This window comes from Cannabis sativa, chromosome 4, assembly GCF_029168945.1.
Source record: "Cannabis sativa cultivar Pink pepper isolate KNU-18-1 chromosome 4, ASM2916894v1, whole genome shotgun sequence".
Taxonomy (NCBI): Eukaryota; Viridiplantae; Streptophyta; class Magnoliopsida; order Rosales; family Cannabaceae; genus Cannabis; species Cannabis sativa.
Genome location: NC_083604.1, coordinates 50,929,448 through 50,950,801, shown reverse-complemented (window position 1 = coordinate 50,950,801; position 21,354 = coordinate 50,929,448). Strand labels below are relative to the sequence as shown.

Below are 21,354 nucleotides of genomic sequence, written 5' to 3'. Positions count from 1 at the left end.
TTTACCAAGATCAATATCGGTCCCAGTCCAATTTATATTTTTTTGCTGACTATCACATCAGTGTAAATCCAGTGCATTGATGAATTAAGGGACATTATGTTTTGAAGCATATAATCACAATTACCTTCCACTGTGTTGACATCACTATAATTGTGAATAACTATATGTTTTGGACTTAACAGATTTTGTACACATTAAACCATAAACATGAAAACTACATGTAAACATAAATGATTTCTAATCTTCTATTGATAACAAATCAAATTGTATTTGAAATGGGTTTTATTTAGGGCATAAAATCCCAACAAATCTTACTTAGCAGTTCTACATTAAAGATTCTCATTACTTTAATACACTAACAATTTGTTTTATTCATATCGTATAATCTTAATTCTCTTGTACATCCTTACAAGATTATACCTTCTCCATATGAATAAGAAATTGTTATTGTTGCCCCTGATTTTGCCCAATATACGTGGACCAACCGGACAGGGACACGTGGATCAAAACGTCTTAATGCTTGAATTATTTGCTAAGTCTTTGTGATATAAGGCATCATCCGGGACATGCCTCCCGGAGAAGGCATGCTGAGCCCCATATGCTCCCGGATGCCCAAGTAATACTAAAGCATCCCCGCGAGGTGTCAGGCTTCCCCTGAGCAGTCAATTCACATTTAATGCCGCATGGGAGGAAACGTGTTGGGACTGATACACGCAATAAAGTCTGACGGCACAACCCCCAATCTGCAGCTGCGAAGTAATGATCATTTAAGTCTATTGAATGCTACACTGTGAAGGGTCACATCAATCAAAAGAAAATAAGGACATTCCACATAAAAGCCCTACTGCACCTAGAGACTTGACCATGCATTACTCATGGTATATTCATTGGGAATACCCATCTTTATGGATTTTACAGATACACATGTACAATAATCCTGGGGATTACCCCACCAAAAACACTATAAATACCCCCTCAAAGCTCATTAAATGGGGTCGAAAAAACTTGGGTTGCATAAGTGCAAGAAGAGTAAATACTCACCAAGAACATTCTCTGTATTTAATACATTCATAAATACATAGACTCGTGGACTAAGGCTCATTAACGCCCCAACCACGTAAAAACCCTTCTCTAATTTTCTTACAGTTCTCTAATCTTATAATATTTTATTGGTTGCCGAAAACCTCGGTCAACAGTTATATATTTAATAATTAAACTATTATAATTAATGTATCATTTATATTATAATTGCATTTCATATATTCTCTAATATATATCCATTAATTATTTACTTTTAGGGCATAAATCCCAACAAAAATGAGGCGACCACTGGAGCAGAAAGGAACAAACATGAGCCATAATCTGCATAACAATGAGTAATAGAGTCAATATAATGTTTAATGTTATTCATATTGTTATTGTGTACTTTATCATTATGGGCTTGCCATATCATATCACCACAATTGAAGCATAAAGGGAAAGATCATCAACATTGACCCCTTTGACTTCAAGCCCCATAGAAATTTATCTAATTCTAGACACTAGCACATGAATTAAGAATTGGTATGACCCCCAATAGGGAAGATCTCCATAAATGGAAAGCTAAGTTGCAATTAAGGAAAAGATGTTCCATAGTCTCATCGCAAAGAGCGCAAGATGTGTCTTCGATCTGCATTCTCTTAGCTTGGAGAGCTCAAATTGGAAAGCCATTAGAGAGAATGCACCACCGACGAACTTTATGTTGCTCCAAAATTTTACTATTCCATAAATTGTTCCAAAGGGATGGAGCCATAACACAGAGAGGAGCATGATCAAAAGCTTGTACCAAGTAAGAAGATTTACTAGAGAAAACTACTAGGCTTACCCCCTTTTAGAATATTGCAAACTTTTTGAGTAAAAAAAGGAATAGAGCTTGACGAGATCCCATTCTCCGTTGTCTAACATCAATCAGCGGGTCAAAATATTGCGTACTCTTTGCCATGGATTTTCCGCGAGTCTTTTCATATATATTTGTGTCTTTTCCATCATAAACCATTAGAAACCCCTTTCTTCAGAACCTCTTTGGCTTTTACAACATTCTTCCTAAACAAAGAGTAAAAACTTTTATATGAGCACTTCATAAATTGCCTTTGAGATACTTAGCGCTTAAGACCCTGCAGTAGAGGAATTGGTGGTCATTTAGCATATGCCAACCCAATTTAGCTAAAAAAAACTTGGTTCATCTCTACTGTTTTCGGAAGCCTAAGCCCCCACAAGATTTTGGAAGGCATAGATTATCCCATGCTTTTAAAAAGAGGCAAAGATTTTCTTTCTCACAACTCCACAAAAAATTTCTTACCATACCATCAATTTTAGAACCAAGTCTCTTATGTTTCGTCGTTAGCATAGTGTAAATTGGAAGGGCAATCCCAACCAATTTGATTATGGTTGCCCGACTTGTTTTAGAAAGAATTTTCACTTTTCACTCTTGGAGTTTGGACACAAGGCTGTCTTTTAATTCAATAAGATTTTGAGTATTAATATTTTTTATCACCACTATTCATCAAGTTAAACATGCACAAATATTAGAGAATGATATTTTAAGTTGAGCGTGACTGAAACTAATTTATGTTGGCTTCTGTGCAAGTACCTAAAAGCTTGAGGTGCAAAGAAATGTGAGTATGAAACTCACAGGTCTGTAATACATATAAACAAAACTAAATAGCACATTTTGTAAATGAAAAGGAAAAAGAAATATATTTCACATGCATATTTGAGTTTGAATAGACTTTACAGTCTCGAGGGATCTCCCTGTTGTGTATGTAATAATTAGTTGAACGCAAGTAGCACAAGCAAGCACCATAGCTCTACGTACACCATTGTCCAAATCAGACGAGGCTTTGAAAACTCCTCACAATAATGGGAACAGACTAACATCACAAAAAGATATCTTCAACTGAAATATTTATCAATAGAGCAAGTAAAAATGAAAAAGTGATGGAAACAAGACTCAAACCTGTGTATGAATGTTTGAACAAAGCTACTTAGAATAAAAGATTTAAGTGAAACTTGTTATTGTTAATTCATCTAAACAGCCACAATGTATCAAATTATCGAACTTTGATAATATTATTAATTTTTTTTTTTTGAAACAAATAACTTGAAAAATAGAAGAGTTACTTTTCTAATCTTCTTATTGTTATTGTTGTTGGTCATTGGTCACGATAAGGGTTGCGGTGGTAGAAACCTGGCAAAAGAAGCAGAGAGGGCAGCTTATTCGCAAACCTTTTTTGTTCCCAAGATGCCATTTTTGTCATTTTTGGACATATTTTTGGTTTTGAGTGGGAGAGAAAAACCAAGCGCATTCATTACTCAATATTGTCGTTTTCGATAAGGTTAAAGCTCCTTTAACCACTCCACCCACAAAGGGCCGTAACCCCTTTCCTCCACCGCTTTCTCTTGTCCCACTTCTTCATTTCTTGTTTGTTTGTATTACACGTGTATAAATACTGTTGATTACGATCCCAAATTCTCATCCATTTGTTTTGTATTCCAACAATTTTTCAAAGACCATTTCTAAATTAGAAGCTAGTGATGAAGCGTGCTAATATTGGGGACGATCTTCCGTCGACTGTGGAAGATCGGAAGATGAAAAAGATTAAAATCGACGAAGAAGGAGGAGTGGGTAATGGTGAAGGGAGTGGATTCATGAATCTGGACAACAATTTGTTGTTTGAGGTGTTTAAGCACGTTGATGCGAAGACTCTGGCTATGGCTGGTTGTGTGAGCAAGCAGTGGCACGACACGGCCCAGGATGAACGCCTCTGGGAGCTGATCTGCACCAGGCAGTGGGCCAACACCGGCTGCGGTAATCAACAGCTGAGATCCGTGGTTCTCGCCCTTGGGGGATTTCGTCGCCTTCACTCGCTTTACATCTGGCCTCTCTCTAAACCCCAATCATCCTCGTCTTCGTCTTCTTCGGCAATCGCATCGCCATCGTCGGCAGCACCGCGGGCGTCGTCTTGGGGTCCGTTTCCGCCGATGATAAACTCCAAACCTCCAACGCGTTGGGGAAAAGATGAGGTCAATCTCTCTCTTTCACTTCTCTCAATTCGTTTCTATGAGAAGATGAATTATTCTAACAGAGGCAGATGAGACTTTTAATTTTGTTATAATATTTCTAATCTCTACTATTACCCTAATCTCATGTTTCGGACCTTGAGTTTTTAATTTAATGTCCTTTGATTTTGTATAATTTGTTGTGGGATTTATCAAATAGATCTGTAATTTTTCTTTTTATGCTGCTTGTGTGTATAAATCGAATCAAGACTATAACTTTTCGTTTCCAAATTTTATGGTTCTCCCAATATAATACTTTTGCAGGGAATTCACGTAATTTCTTATCTGTATTTGAAATGAAAAAAGAACAAAAAAATAGACTCGGGAAATTTCATACCATTTTAGAACTTTGTTTAGCTAACTCTATGAGAAGAAGATCAGAAGTGAGTCGACATGATATGTTAGTGTAAGCTAACATGTTAGAATATATACCACACTTTTTGTTGGCCTCAACTATTGTTTCTTTGTGATGGAGTTTTTTAGTAGTTCTAAGATAACTATTCAGTTTCAGTCAAATTGCTTGGGATTTCACAATGTTTTAGCATAATGAGTGAGACAACTTGTATGTATAGTTTTACAAAAATTCAGTCCTTAGAAGCTATTTTAGTTATACTCTTTACTTTATTTAATATTACACATACTATCCGTGAAGCAGGCATAATTTGACACATTATATCGAAGTATTTTGTTAGTCGTGATATCATAAATCATATTCCAATATTCTATTTTCTATAAATTTGTTATTTGATTTCTGTGTACCAGTCAAAATTAAAATATCTTCTTTTTCGTCTCATTAACCTTATGAAGGTGATGATTCCTTTTCATATGATACAAGCATCATTACATTAAACACAAGTGACTAGTTGTACTAATAACTACAAACATAGAGCATGCCAAGTCTGCTACAAATTTATGAGATAAACTCAGTTTTTAGCAAGATTCGATCTTTGGTTCTGCAGAACCTCCACTTATAGCAAATGACTCTTCACTGTAAAGGTTGGAGGAGGTTACTTTACTTGATTCCCAATTGATTGATGAAGTTGATACTGAATCATCAGTAGGGTTCAGACCTGCCAGCTTCGAAATTCTCTCGATCTCCTTCACCACCTGGCCCATTGTAGGCCTCTCTGCCCTTTCATTCTCAACACATGTCATTGCCAGGTCCACAAACCTTTCAAAACCATTCATCCTTGTTCCCACACCCATAGCTGGGTCAAGAAGTGCATGGAGGTTGTATAACTCTTTATTCTCATCGATAGTGTCTCGTATTACTCTTACGATGTACACTCCTCGCTCGATAGGTTTCCTTGCAGTAATCAGCTCTAACATTAACACTCCAAAGCTATACACATCACTCTTCTCAGTCAGTTGTTGCGTCATGTAATATTCAGGATCTAAGTAGCCCTGTGCCAATAAAGATGAACATGATCTATGGTAAGGAAAAAAGAAATTGTGTAGTTGTAGATATCTATGACACTCTCAACATGATAAACGTATGTGTTCATCTATCTTCCTAATTAGACCATAACAAAAGTTATATGTTTTGTTTGCTAATTGCCTCTGCTTGCATACCATTAATTGCAACTACCTTTTCTTAGACAAAGATACTAGACTCGTAGGCTGCACCTCATACATGAGAAAAGGCCGTTTGATGGTTGATATGACAGTCTTGAAAGTTCTTTCTAAATATATTCTCACAATGATAAAAGTGAAATATAAATATATCTGGCTTTAAGCATTCATGTGTGCATCTAAACAATTTTGTTTAGTTTAGAAGGCCTAGCTGCAAACTGATTCAATTCAACTGTAAGTGTAACACAAACATTATGCACGTACGCACACATTCTATTTTGATTTGTCGAGGGATTCGAAGGTTAAACCTACCATTGTGCCTTTAACTTGCGTGCTGACATGATCCTGCTCATCATCACCCATGAGCTTCGAGAGGCCAAAATCAGCCACTTTTGCGTTCAATCGATTATCCAAGAGGACATTGGTTGACTTAATATCCCTGTGTATTATTGGAGGGTTGACAAGTTCATGAAGATAAGCCAAGCCTCTTGCAGTATCAAGAGCTACCTTTAGCCTTTGAATCCAATTCAATCTAATTCTTGACTTTCCTGTACACAAAATCCATCCATGTATTACTGAGTATGACACAAAATGAGGAAAGTTTTCTTTTCATAAGCTTTCCCTGTTATGAAGTGTATAAAATGTTTTCTAACTTTTTGGGAATGTGTATTGACAAAAGCAGTTAAACATGGCAATGCACTGCCTCTACAACATTAGAGAGTGAAGACTGAAAAACAAGGGAGATATACCTGATAGGGTATCCTTCAAATTTCCGTTTGGTACATACTCATAGACCAACATGTGTTCATCTTTAGCTAAACAAAATCCCAGGAGTCGTACAAGATTTTTGTGATGAACCGTCGAAAGAAGTTCTATCTCAGTTTTAAACTCGATTCCACCCTGCAGGGACCCTTTCTTAGCTCTTTTGATAGCTATCAGTTCTCCGGTTGGAAGAGTTCCACGATAAACCTGCAAAAAGATTCAAACATTTTGTTGCTGTGCCAAATTATTTTGTACCATAACAATATGAGTAAAGCTAACCTTTCCATAACCCCCAGATCCAATTTCATTTTCTGCTGAGAATTTGTTGGTGCATTTCTTAAGCTCGTTAAAATTAAACCACCTCGCCCCTTTCAACTGAGGAATACTTCCACTGCTAGATGCTGCTTCCCAAAACCCTGCATTCAGATCACATAATGTGTTCAACATTTCATATAATACAAATACATATTTGAAAAAGATCTAAAATTCTTTCCATATGTTTTACTTGTGGCATTCTTAGTAAGAGTGCCTGTTCCTGTTCCTGCTCTCCTCTTACGGAAGAAACGGTACGCTCCCAGAAATAGTAATAGCACAAGGACAGAAACACCAGCTGCTACTCCAATGTCAATAGCAATCCTCGACCATTTTGATTCTTTAATCACTTCTGTACCAAAGTCCACATTAGAGTAAGATGATGAAAGTTGTAAACAGAGTTAAGAAAATATGTGAAGCTGCAGTTTTGAGTTGGCCTTTCTGTTAAAAGATCACCTGCACTGCTTCCATATCTTTCACTAATAAAATAGAATGGTCTGTAAGGTCCAGGGAGCATGTAATTGATAGCATCGCTGATACTGAAAATGTCGATTTGACTGAAATGATCCTGGCTTTTTGGGAAGAAAGATAGGTTTACTTGAAAGTAACCACAATTGTTGATAGTGGGGTTACTTAGAGAAACACTATCTACAGGAGGTGGTTTGGACATAAAATATTTCATCAAAGATTTCTCAATGTCCATATAGCGTGATGTGTTTCCCAAGTCTAAGAAGGTAATAGCTGTGAAAATGAGAGTTCCTTTGAATGGAATAGCACATCGACAATTGGGGCTGGAAATCTGATTAGAATCACAAGGACTGGGGGAACAATTGTTAATCTCTGTGACATATGAGCTATCAGGTTCAGAAGCTGAGCTGGTGCTGCAGTAACTTGCAGTTGTACCGGTGTCCCGACAAATTGGATTGTCCTTAAGTCTGCGGGGGGAAGTTAAATATTAAAAGCTAAAAAACATTAGTAGACTTCATGAAGCAGCGAAAGAAGAACGGAGAAGTGCAGTAGTTTACAAGATCTGAACATCATGTTCTTCATCACCCTCATTATCATTAATGTCAGTGATGTTATTCCAACGTAGATCGATGAGCTTAAGGTCCCTGTTGTAGGAGCTGCTAATATCTAATGTTCCACCGAGCTTGTTGTTCTTTAGTTTCCTGTTATTTATGGACAAACATAGGCCTAATGATCATCTGTACTATTTGGAAGAAGAATATATGTATACATGTACAGATGAGCTCATCATGATAAGTTGTATTATAGATTTATCACTAGATGTTCTTATAATGATACTCACACTGTCACTAACTTGCGAAGGCTGAATAGCTCTGGCGGAATTACTCCTGTAAGTTGTGTGTTGTCCATTGATCTGCCACAAAAGATTACAAGTTGGGAAAGTATTAAGGTCAAAATTATTTAGTTGATAAAATATGAAAGTATGATGAGAAGATGAGAGGGAATAATGTTATTGAATTGTGACTCACAAGATAGTTAAATTAGTAACATTTGCTAGTGTGGAAGGAATAGTGCCACCAAGTTTGTTACCGTCCAAAAGCCTGGAAAATGATATGAATTAGTACATTTACGAAAAAACTACTCACTGTAGCTTTTTTGTTAATGAAATGACAACATTATAGATTTATAAAAGAACAAATTCGAACACAATGTTTGTTAATCTTACAAGTGTTGCAAACTCATATTTGAGCTGAAAAGTTCCTCAGGAATTGGGCCTGTGAGATTATTCTCTCCAAGATGGCTGATGAGGAGGATAGCATACATTACAGGTATAATTTCAAATATTCAATCATACTATATAGTTAGAAAATGAAATGGAAAAATGTTATCCAGAAATGCATTTTGGGTATATATTAAGAAGAGCATACAAGTGCTGACAAAGGTAGAGCATGTCAAGACCAAGACCATCTTGAGTAGAGACTGGGATAGGTCCCTCAATGTTATTGGCTGTGATATCTAGCCACGTCAGTTTGGAAAGATTACCAATGGAAGCCGGAATTGAACCCTTGAAGTAATTAGAGTTTAGAGATCTGCATTTCCCAAAAAAATTGTAAGGAAATTGAATATTACAAATACTATAAAGGACAAAACAAACAGTTCATTACATTTGACAGTTAAATTTAATGGAAAATTCTGATAGTAGGTTGTAGTACCACTTTTGTCTTTATTGGTAGGAGTATGTTTATTTTTGGTATTTTTTTTATGGATATTATTTTTTTTGAAAAATTTACATTTGGTATTTTAAATTGCATCTAATTTATAATTTTAACGTTAATCTTTTTACTACCGTGTATTTTAACGAGGAAATTACGTAAAATATGGATTTTTTTTTTTAAGTTTGATAAATACAGAGAAATTATAATTTTATTTAATCTATAATTTTTTTTTTTCTAATTTAAGTTAGTTATGTGGAATTATATTTCTATATTTTAAAGTTTCTATGAAATAAAGCCATATTTTATTTGTTAACTTTTTTTTTTGAAAATGAAAGTTATCATTTTATTAAACGAATATCTCCGTTACCAAATTAGGTAACAACTCAACTGGAACAGTATCCAAGTTGAACAAGCGATCAGGATGGAATATAGAGGTCCTCGCAAAGGAATGAGCCGCTACATTTGCTGATCGTTTTACAAAATGAAAAGAAACATTTGTTAACTTATTTTGTGGAGATTTGTATTATTTTTTAAGAAAAATTATTATTTAATCTTAATGTTAATGTTAAACTTGTAATTTAATATATATATTTGTGTTTCACAATATTTTCATGTTAGTTTTGTTTTTAGATTTGGAAAAATAAATATTTGACTTATTATTTGAATTGTTTTATTCTATATTAACTTTTTGATACCGACCTTACAAAAAAAAAAAATTACTGAAAGATTATTGTATTGTAAACGAAGGTTATTCGTATGAATTAATTATTACCACACTAAAACTAAAAATAAAAGTACTAGGTTACTCTATAAACTAAAAATGATGTCTAAAATTCAACAACCATGTTACTTTTTCAAATAAACACATTACTTTGTGCAACCATAGCACAACACACTACATGTACTAGGTTACTTTTAGAAGAAGAATTGAAGCTAAAAATTTAACTACGAGATTATTTTTTTTTTTTAAAATAACAAAGTTATTTGTTAAAATATACAATTAAAACTAAACACATTCAACCATATTTAAAGATAGAGGTATCAAGTTACTTACAAAATATATAACATGTTACTATATGCGAAAATAGAATCAAAATTAACAAACTATACAAAATTCTTAGGTAAAAGTACCAGGTTACAATTTGAAACAAAAACAGTGTCTAAAATTCAACAACTATGTTATTTTTTTTTCTTTCAAAGTAACACGTTATTTTTGTGCAAAAATGTTACTTTGCAATTTGAACAGGTTACTTTTGTATTAAAACCAAAAAAAATAATAAAATAACGCACATCAATTAAATTTAATATTCTAGTTACCAAAAATAGAAAACAAGCTACTTTTGCATTAAAATCAGTCAAAATGTTGCACACTCTACTAAATTCATAATTCCAATTACTAGGTTACTATAGAAAATAGGATAAAATGCAAAACAAAAATAATAGGCTACTTTTTCAATTTGAACATGTTACATTATACATTAAAACTAATCATAATGTAGCACACTCAACCATAATTCAATATTTCATGTACCATGTTACTTTAGAAAGCAAGATAGCTTTAAATATAGATAAAAATTTAGTTTTCAATTTAAACAAATTATTTTCTATATTAAAACCAGTAAACATAGCATACTCAACCAAATTCAATATTTCATATTCTAGGTTACTTTAGAAAGCACTGAGTTGTTTTTTGATGCTGCCAATAGTTTATATGTGTAATGGTTGTGATTTTTAAAAAGTATCAGGTTACGAATTTTCGATGACTCTGCTACATGTGACATTTTATGACGTTCAAAAGTACCAGGTTACTATTTGTTTTTTTTTGCTATGCATGTAATTGTTTTATGTTACTTTAATAATGTTAAAATAAGTACTAGATTACTTTTTATTATTATGTTTGTTATATTTGTAATTGTTCTAGGTTACTTTTATGATATTTAAAAAGTATTAGGGTACTTTTTGTTACATTTTTTTTTGTTGTTTTTAATTTTGTTAATGTTCCAAGTTACTTTTATGGTGTTAAAAAGTATTAGTTTCTTTCTTCTTCTTTTTCTTTTTCACAAGAAAAAAAATACTAAGTTACTTTCTGTTACTGATTTTATTTAAACTGGTAATTTGTAATATATATAGATAATTTTGTTAAATAAAATATAAAAAACTAAGATTAGTGAAAAAACATCATAGACGTCGGTGTAGTATTTTAAAAGCTAATAATGATCAAATAAATAGAAACTTTAAAAATTTATTATTGGGTGTGAGAATTAGGCAATTATCTATATTTTCTTTTTAATAAAAAAGGATAAAAAGAGTTTGATTGTTGGAGGAAGAAAAAAATCAATCTAGCAGAATTTTGACGTAAGCAAAGAAGAGAAAATTGCATTCTATACCCACTTTACTTTATTTGTTTTAATTTTTACCTTCATTTCCATATTCTTTGAGATATACCCACTTTTATAGATGATGTTCCTATTATACCCCTTGCATAAATGTAAATTATGTGCTACACCTAAGTGGAGTTTAAAGATATATTAGACAACTCACTCATAAAAGTGGGTAGATTTTAATAAAATAAAATATAAAAGTATTTTTAGTTAATGGATAAAAAAAGAGGTATTCCTTAACTTATCCCAGAAAAGAACACACCTGAAAAGTGGAGGTTATTTACTTCTTCAAAATCATTAGATCCGAGAGAGAAATAATAAGCAAAGATTCTATATATACCAATTTAATTATGGGAAAAAAACAAAAAAATACAAAAAAGGAAAAAAAATTACAAAAATACTTTGGGCCGGCCCATTAAACATTTATACAGTCCACATACAAATATTTACAAAAATACCACATGCACTAAGCCTTCAGCTGTACAGAGCGAACCATGAAGATGAAAATACGCGCTCGTTTCAAAACCGCAAAACAACCAAAATGAAACCAAAACGAGAAAAATACAACTATTAATTCTGGCAAAATCAACTGGAAAAAAATACCTGCAATGATCTAAACTGAAAATGACGAAAAAAAAATCAGAAAAACTGTGAAGAAACTGAAATTACACATTTGTTTTCTGTTTTATTCGATCAAAACAACTCCCCCTAATATCGAAATCCAGATTCATGAAATGTAGATCTGTAACAAACAGATCTGGACCTCCCACCAAATTCAAAACAATGTATGATGTGAAAATTTTAAAAAAAACCTCATGAATAATACATCTACGTTATATACAGTTACATTTTGATTTATTTTTTGTTTTGGTTGCCTTATAGTTGCATTATCGTTTTATGATAGTTTATATATTATGCAAGAATTTAATTTGATGGGGACTAAGAAATAGTAGTTATACATAGTAAGTTTTGTGCAAATAGTTGCATATTAATTTTATAGTGAAATAACATATGCCAGTAGCAAAACTATAATAAAACTACAAAACAACTGTATGCAAGTGCAAATAGTTGCCTTATAGTTGCATTATCGTTTTATGATAGTTTATATATTATGCAAGAATTTAATTTGATGGGGACTAAAAAATAGTAGTTATACATAGTAAGTTTTGTGCAAATAGTTGCATATTAATTTTATAGTGAAATAACATATGCAAGTAGCAAAACTATAATAAAACTACAAAACAACTGTATACAAACTAAAATACAGGAAAAACTCTTTGAACATCAACATCCATGATAAATCTCATTGTTACCCATTGATGATATAAAAATGGACAGGAAACAACTAGATAAAAAACATATTAAAAAAATACATACAGAAGGTGTAAAATTTCAAATATGGGAGAAAACCAAAAAGAAACCGAAAACAAACCTCGGTTCGAACATCAGCACCAACATTAGCTTTTTTCCCAGAAACGTTGACAATGAAATCTCTGCATTATTTGTTGAGCAAACATACATAAGAAGCACAATGATTTCTATACTCTTTCTGGCTTTATTCTCTACACAGTCGCTCCATATGTTATCAAGGTCCGTTTCTTCGTAAGAATATATAAGAAACTAGCTTTACAATTAAAAATTAAAAATAAAAAAAAAAAGAAGAATTGTTATGTAAAAAAATTTAAAATTAAAAACTGAAATAAAATTAAAAAATTAAAAATTAAAAACTGAAATAAATTAAAAATAAAAAGAAAAGAAGAAAAAAAGAGAGTGAAATGATGGATTGATTGATAGAAGTCAATCCTAGACCTAAGCAACAATATATAAGAAACTAGCTTTACAATTAAAAATTAAAAATAAAAAGAAAAGAAGAATTGTTATGGAAAAAAATTAAAAATTAAAAACTGAAAATAAAATTAAAAATTAAAAATTAAAAACTTAAATAAAATTAAAAATTAAAAATTAAAAACTGAAATAAAATTAAAAATAAAAAGAAAAGAAGAAAAAAAGAGAGTGAAATGATGGATTGATTGATAGAAAATGAAAAAAGAGAGGGAAGAGAGTAGGATTTGATTGATGATGGATGAAATGATGACTAAGTGGTATTTGTGTAATAAAACCAACTTTGTAAGTAACAATGTAGACATAGGCGTGTAGAGGTATTTAGGTAATAAATTGTGCAAAATGGATTTTTCATGTAAAAATTTCTTTAATTATTTTCATATTATTAACTTTTTATTCATTTTTCCAATTTTTATAAAACTTTTTTATTTATCCAAATTTTTCTAAACAACTCATAAAAAATTCATATTTATAAAAAATACCCTATTTTAATTGCATCTAACGTTTCTCCTCTGCACATTCAGCACTATCCTTCCCTTCCCATTTATCTTTTTCTCTTTCTTCTTTCTCTTTTTCACTTAGAAATTATTTCTGATCACATCATTATTCGGTTGAACTTAAAAATATACTGGTAATGTATAAAAGAAATGCAGGCAAATGTGCAATTGAATGTTTAAATTCTATTTTTAGTATCATTAATTATTTGAAATTTTTTAAAAAACTAGTGAAATATCTAATATATCTACCATGTATATTGTTATATGTATGAAAAAAAACAAGTTTATAATTTCTCTAAATGCAAAAAATAATTAGGCATTAGGTAAAAATAACACAACTATTATAATTTTTATATTTTATATAGAGAAAATTATCCTTAATATGTGATTTTAAAAGCTTTTTACTTGACAGATTTAACTTTGTCTGGTATTTAATTTTTTTTTAGCTTTTTTATGGGCTAGATTTATCATATTATTGTAAATGCCTTCCTAAATATCATGTTTAATATTTTAAAGATTCTTTCTCGATAATGAAGATTGTAATAACATCATTACTACTCAATGGAATATGACTTGACCATGTGTGAATTTTCATTGTATCAAAGAGAAAATTAGCAATGTTGGCTCTGGTCTTCCCCATTGGAATACGAAAAAGAAGAATTGAAATTGATGCTAAGTCTAGAAACAAAATTGAAGACCTCTCAAATTCTAATGATCCTAGCCTTTGGTCCAAGATCAAGGAGGAGGGGAAAATATTAAATTGTCTCATTGAAAAATAAGAGATCCTTTGGAGACAACAAAGTAGAGCCCTTTGGCTCAAAGGCGAGGATAAAAATACTAAATTTTTTCATCACAAAGCATCTGTTAGAAAAAAGCATCTGTTAAAAAAAATAGAAATGATCAAAGAATTGCTTGATGACCATGGGGTGTGGCATGATAACAGTACAAAGGTGGTTGATCTTATACATAGTTACTTTTATAACTTGTTCCAATCTTCCATTCCAACTATATTGGCCGTAAAATTTCTAGCCATACAAATGACCTTCTTGGCTCTAATTTTACTGGGAAAGACATTGATTTGGTAGTTAAGAACTTGAACCTTTTCAAAGCCCAAGGAAATGATGGATTACCAAGCCTTTTCTACCAAAAGTATTGGTGTACGGTCAAGAATGATGTTACTTCCATATGCCTGAAAGTTCTTATTGAAAAATTTCCAATCATTTACCTCAACAACATCTTAGTTGCTCTCATTCTGAAACTGGACAAGCTGAATAGAATTGATCCATTCAGACCAAGTAGCCTTTGCAACGTTATTTACAAAATCATCTTAAAGTGCCTTCCCAACAAATTGAGAAACTCCCTTGAAAAAGTTATTTTTGAAAATTAAAGTGCCTTTGTTGGGGGTAAAATCATTCATGACAATGCTATCATCAGTTTTGAAGGCCTTCACTGTATGAAGAGGAATTATTTTAAGAATGGTTCTAAGATGGCTTTCAAGCTTGACATGGCCAAGGCTCATGACCAGGTTGAGTGGTCTTTTCTAGAGCAGGTTATGTTGAAGCTTTGATACATGAGAGATTGGGTCTTCAAAATCATGCAGTGTGTCCTCGTTGGAGTAATACTTCTTAATTAACGGCAAGGTTGAGGGTTGTGTTGTTCCTCAACGAGGACTTAGACAAGGGGACCCCCTTTCATCTCTCCTCTCTCTCTCTTTTTTTTTTTTTCTTTGTTTGTGCTGAAGCTTTCTCAAGCCTTATAAAGAATGGAGAATGTCATGGGAGGCTCAACGGTCTGAAATTTGGGCAAAGCCGTGTGTTAGTCTCTTATCTCTTCTTCACAGTTGATTGTCATATTTTCTGTGAGGCTTCTAAAAAAGAGTGTAAAGAAGTGAATATTATCCTTGAGCTTTACTCCAAAGCCTTGGGGGAACTTATAAATTTTACTAAATTTGAGCTTTGCTTTGGAAAGCATGTCAGCTGGTGTAAAAAGAAGGCCTTGGGTGGTATGATTAATGTCAAGATGGTGGATAACTTTAGCAAGTATCTAGGGCTGCCCCCCAATATTGGGAAAAGGAAGAAGGGTGTGTTCCAAAATATCAAAGATAGGGTATAGGGCGAACTCAATGGGTGGAAAGCAAATTTGTTCTAGGTTGCGGGTCGGGAAACTCTTATCAAAGCGGTGGTACTTGCCATCCCAACTTATACTATGAGTTGCTTTAGACTTCCTAAAAACATCATAAACAAAATCCATAGCCTCACTGCTAGATTCTGGTGGGGGTCCTCAGACAAAAAGCAAAAAAATTCATTAGTGCAAGTGACAAACATTGTGTATCCCAAAGGAAAGAGGGGGTCTTGGCTTTCGTAACATGGAGGCCTTCAATCAGGTACTCCTGACTAAATAGGTCTTGCGTCTTTTGAGAAAGCCAAATTCCCTTTGTGGCAAAGTTTTGAAAGAGTGTTACATTCCTAATCAAACCATTCTAAAGGCTGAACTTGGGTTAAGAGCTTCATCTATTTGGTAGAGCCTTATCTGGGGTAAGGAGATTATTGTTCAAGGTCATCGGTGGAGAATCGGTGACGGTAATTAGGTCAGAGTTCTTAAGGACCCTTGGTACCACGCCCTTAAGTTTCAAAATTTATGACAAACTGCACCTTCCTTCAAATATGTTTGTTATTAATGTTATGCTTCTGAATGGCTTATGGGACGAGGACTTAATTAGACAAAATTTTAACAAAGAGGATGCCAATCTCATCCTCGAAATCCCTTGCGGTGACTCCCATATTGAGGATAAAATCCTTTGGCACTATTCAAGAAATGGTGAATAGAATATTAAGAGTGGGTATCGAGTTGCCATTTCTGAAAAGAAAGTTATTGAAGCCTAGACTATGGAAAAAATAGAAGCTTGGTGGAATAGTATGTGGAAGATGAAACTACCTCTCTAGTTGAAAATATTTATCTAGAAGCTTTGCCATCATTGGCTCCCCACCAAATCTTGCTCTTTCCTACAAGGGTATTAAACTTGAGAAAGATTGCTCCAGATGTAACCCATGGACTAAGGAGAATAAAAATCAAACCTTGTGGCATTGCCCAACAATTTGTCAAGTTCTAGAAATTGGCGGGTCTTTGGAAGATGATCAAAACTTGTTGGCCCAAGGATCCCATTAATTTCCCAATGAGAGTGCAACAAGAGTTTAAAGACAATTTTGAATTCTTCATAGTGACCACCTAACAGCTTTGGTATGTCAGGAATTCGGTTACCCATGGTGAATCTTCTCCCAATCCAGCCTTTTTGATCAATTGGTGCCACAACTTCCTTCACGAGTACCAAGAAAATTAAAGAAAGAAAGATCATCACAAAGATAGACACAATAAGCATACTAAGTGGAACCCCTCCTCTATTCACATGGTAAACATAAATGTTGACACTAGCATTCAGAAACATGCTACTAGTGTAGAGTTGTTGGGTTTTATGCCCTAAATAAAACTCATTTCAATATAATCAGATTTACTTATTAATATAGATCAGAAATAACATTTAATGTTGCTTGGTTCCCATGATTTATTTCATGATTATATGTACATAATGTATAAATTCATCTGAAACCCTTTTCACATACTTGATCCTGTTTATTGTGTCGTCAACACATTGGAAAGTAAACATGACTATGTGAATAAAGTTTCCTAGATTTATCAGACATAGGGTTTTACTGATATGATAATCTACAACAGAGTTTACTTGCATTTGTAGAAATGCTATGTTCTTTCCTGAGCATTGGTTAAAGTAAAGCTCAGGTTTGATGCATGGAGTATGCATCGGAAGGGACCGATATTGAACTTTGACTTAGATTTATTAAACTTACCGTAATATCTATTCAAGTCAATATCGTCTAGTTGATCCTAGATCAAATGATCTTAATCCTGATATGATTAGGCTCAATCTTGAAAGGCTATTCGTGTTCTTTGATTTGTTAGTTAAGCCTACTTTTAGGTCAGGGTGATACGTACATTTTGGGAACACGGTAGTGCAATTGAGTGGGAGCGCTATCGTAAACATGGAATCTATAGCTTCTATCTGGCGAATAGTAAGCAAAGGATGATCTCCTTCGAGCTTGACCAAACGAACATAAATGGTGGAGTACTCATTTCACATAAGCTGAAATATCATTTATACGGGGTCAAGTGTTTTAAGGAATAAACACATTGTAGGGTGTAACGGTAATTTAATCCCTTTACAGTGTAGATCATTCATATAGAGGATCATTGATCAAATTAGGATTATAACAATGGATAACTAATGATGTGTCTATATGGTGGAACATATAGAGCATTCTATATACTGAGAGTGCAATTCTAAGTTCTATGCGTGGATTCAACGAAGAATTAATAAGTTAGTGAATTTTAGTGCTAAATTCTTGATCTACTTATTGGAAGCTCGGTTGTATAGACCCATGGTCCCCGCACTAGTTGAGATAATATTGCTTGTAAGACTCATATAATTGGTTTTGATTAAGCAATTATAATTCTCAAATTAGACTATGTCTATTTGTGAATTTTTCACTAAGTAAGGGCGAAATTGTAAAGAAAGAGTTTATAGGGGCATATTTGTTAATTATGATACTTTGTATGGTTCAATTAATAAATATGATAAACGAAAATATTATTTAATAATTATTTATAGTTATTAAATAGTTAGAATTGGCATTTAAATGGTTGAATTAGAAAATTGGCGTTTTTGAGAAAATCAGATGCAGAAAAGGTAAAACTACAAAATTGCAAAAAGTGAGGCCCAAATCCACTAGTATAGGGCCAGCCACTTTTGTAGGAAATTTAAACTGATATTTTCATTATTTTAATGCCAAATAATTCAAACCTAACCCTAGTGGAATGCTATAAATAGATAGTGCAGGCTTCAGGAAAATTACACTAAATTTTCCACACTTCTAATTCACTAAATTTCATTATTTGGACTTTAAAACGATTGTTTGTTTGTTTTTGGATGGTATCATGTTGTATTGAGTGTTATTTGATGATTGATTGATGTTTGTGAATTTTCGTTAAAAATAATTGCGATTCTGTTTCTGGAATTATTTTTATTGGATAGTATGGAAAAAATTAAGCAAGTTACTTTTTTACAGAACTCAATTTCGATTTAATTTGAATTAGTTATGATTTTTTGAAGATTCGAAAAAATCGAAGTTGTGCTGAAATTTTCCTGCGATCGCGAAAACTGTCCGTACAGCTCACAATTTTTTCGTTTTTCTTCGATTTTTCATGCTTTTTCATGGAATTAACTTCCGTTTTTTTTTGTGTAGTTCTATATTTATACTATTACTATTCCTAATTCAATTCTAATTATCATTATGAATTAATTTAATATTTTTTAAATTTAATTCAAGATATTAGTGTAATTTGAATTTAAAATAGTTAGTATCTATCTTATTTGCTTAATAATCTATCTTATTTTTAAATTTGATTATATCTTATCTTATTTTTAAATTTAAGGTCAGATTTTATATATTTTAAATTTAAATTTTTAAATAATTTGACCTTATTTAAATTTAAAATAAGATAACTATAATCATGTAATTTTAAATAGATGTAAGATATTTTGCTAACTTTTAAATTTTATTATTTTATTTATTTAAATTACATTTAAAATCTGAAAAAGATATTCATTTATCTTTTCTAATTTTTTATTTAATTTTTATTTATAAAATAACATTTAAATTTTTAAAAGTAGTTAGCAAATTTTGAAATGATATTTAGGTTGGTTGAAACCTAATTTTTCAAAACTGTAGGTTTAATTTTAAATTTAAATTTTAATTTAATTTCGATCTTTTTTTATTTCAATTTTTTTTTAAATTAATTATTTAATTTCGAAATTAATTATTTAATTTAAAATTAAATAAATCCTACATCCAACTATCCAGCTAACCTTGTTGCAGGAGTATGTGTTTTAGCTTGTTTGTAAGTTTTCAAAACCTATTATTACTTGATTGCAAATAGCCATGGTTACTTTTTGCCAGATCTAATGATCTGATGGCTCCCTTGGTCAAGTTAATAATTTGTAACATGTATATTTACAATCTTCTTTCATCTGTGTATGACCTAGCAACATGATAGGACCCATCCAAAGTGTGCTTGTGTGAGCCTATGTGTTTAATTTCATTATAGATGCATATAGGTTAATGTTGCTAAATAAAATGTCATAGTTATTGATAGATTTTATTTAGGCCCATTTAGTTTTGGGCTTATTCAATTAATAACAGTTGTTCATTTTAAGGTTAAATTCCTCTCTTTTGGGCCTTGTGTGAGAGTTGGGAGCCATAGTAGTGGGTACGACATACTGAACCCAACACCCCCTCACATGAACTACCCCAATTGTGAAGGCCCATTTGCCTGATTTGAATAACTGTACTAGGTTAATTAAACTAGTTTAACCTAATAAAATTGATTAGCAACATAATTAATTTCATTTATTTTGAAATTAATTTAAGAAAATTATAGTTTAAAGAATTTTTTATTCTAAGCTAAACTATATGTATTTTCTTGTGTTTAATTAAATATAGAATTATAACCATCTAGATTCTTTCTGAAGCTTAATTTAAATTTTTCATTAAATATTCCTATTTAAGTTGATATTTAGTTATCTACAACTAATCAACTTAAATCTGAATATCTTTTGAATTTCAAATTTCAAAATTAAGTTGAGGAATTTTAGGCATTGGTTATTAAGATTCTTTAGATATTTTTTAAGTCAATATCTTTTCGAATATTAACTTAAAATGGAATATTTTAGATATTTTTTAAGTTAATATCTTTTCGAATATTAACTTAAAATGGAATATTTTCAAATTAAGTGGTTATAACTTAATTTTTCATATTTAATTAAATTTAAATTTGAAAAATATTTAAGTTCTAGATTTTTTCCAATACAACTTAAATTAGATATTATTTTTTCAAATTTTGTGGAAAAGATACTTAGTTAAATAAGATATTTTCTAGATAGTTATTTCTAGACTACTTATTATTTCTAATATTAAATAGGAAAATATTATACATTGTGAAATTAATTATTTTAAATAATTAATTTTGGTACAATTTATTTTTTCTTAGTATTAAACTAGAGATTAATAATTAAGCCTTCTGTACACTTAATTATTTATTTCTTGAATTTAATACATTTAATTAATTTGAAAATTAAATATCTAAGTTGATTTTCATCATGATACTTAAATATTTCTTTTTCATGACACTTAATTAAATAGAAAAATTATTTTTAGTTGAAATTTATTTTTTCAACTAAATTTAAATAATTTTCAAAACATATTTTTTTCTTTATTTTATTAATCAAATTTCGAAATTGCATTTCTTAAATGCTGGAATTTCGAATTTTATTTGAAAAATAGATTAAAGTTGTAAATTATTTATTTTAATTTTGGACCAACTTAAATCAATGATTTTTTCATTTCTTGATTAATTTAAAATAAATTGAATTAAAGTATATTATTAGAAATTGAATTAATTAGTCAAAGGAAAATCTAGATAGATGATATTTTTGCTTCAAGTATTTTTCTAGTGTATTTAATTAAATAGAAAATTAATATTTAAGTTGATTTTCATCATCATACTTAAATATTTGAAATTTTTCTTATATATTTAAATAAATAGGAAAATTATATTTTTTTGTTTTAAATTAATTTTATT

At 31.4% G+C, this 21,354-nt stretch overlaps 2 protein-coding genes across 5 annotated transcripts in view; one reads left to right on the top strand and one right to left on the bottom strand.

Moving 5' to 3' along the window:
• The first annotated feature begins 3,205 nt into the window (after positions 1–3,205).
• On the top strand, positions 3,206–4,329 carry LOC115712738 (F-box protein GID2). The gene has a single exon (XM_030641088.2). It carries the CDS (start codon positions 3,574–3,576, stop codon positions 4,132–4,134), a length of 561 nt encoding a protein of 186 aa, XP_030496948.1. The 5' UTR covers positions 3,206–3,573; the 3' UTR covers positions 4,135–4,329.
• Positions 4,330–4,808: 479 nt separating this feature from the next.
• Positions 4,809–21,354, bottom strand: part of LOC115712737 (leucine-rich repeat receptor protein kinase HPCA1) — a 35,112-nt gene continuing 18,566 nt past the window's right edge. For all 4 annotated transcript variants that reach the window (XM_030641084.2, XM_061114173.1, XM_061114174.1 and 1 more), the window contains 11 exons: positions 8,640–8,801; positions 8,438–8,512; positions 8,241–8,312; positions 8,054–8,125; positions 7,770–7,913; positions 7,201–7,679; positions 6,938–7,096; positions 6,712–6,848; positions 6,420–6,639; positions 5,983–6,218; positions 4,809–5,502 (listed from right to left, as the gene is read on the bottom strand). In XM_030641084.2, coding sequence (XP_030496944.2) covers positions 5,029–5,502; positions 5,983–6,218; positions 6,420–6,639; positions 6,712–6,848; positions 6,938–7,096; positions 7,201–7,679; positions 7,770–7,913; positions 8,054–8,125; positions 8,241–8,312; positions 8,438–8,512; positions 8,640–8,801 — 2,230 coding nt within the window. In that variant the 3' untranslated portion in view covers positions 4,809–5,028. The remainder of the gene's footprint in view (positions 5,503–5,982; positions 6,219–6,419; positions 6,640–6,711; positions 6,849–6,937; positions 7,097–7,200; positions 7,680–7,769; positions 7,914–8,053; positions 8,126–8,240; positions 8,313–8,437; positions 8,513–8,639; positions 8,802–21,354) is intronic.

Excerpts from the sequence above, each read along its gene's own strand:
- LOC115712738 (XM_030641088.2), top strand. The coding sequence starts at position 3,574 with ATGAAGCGTGCTAATATTGGGGACGATCTTCCGTCGACTGTGGAAGAT.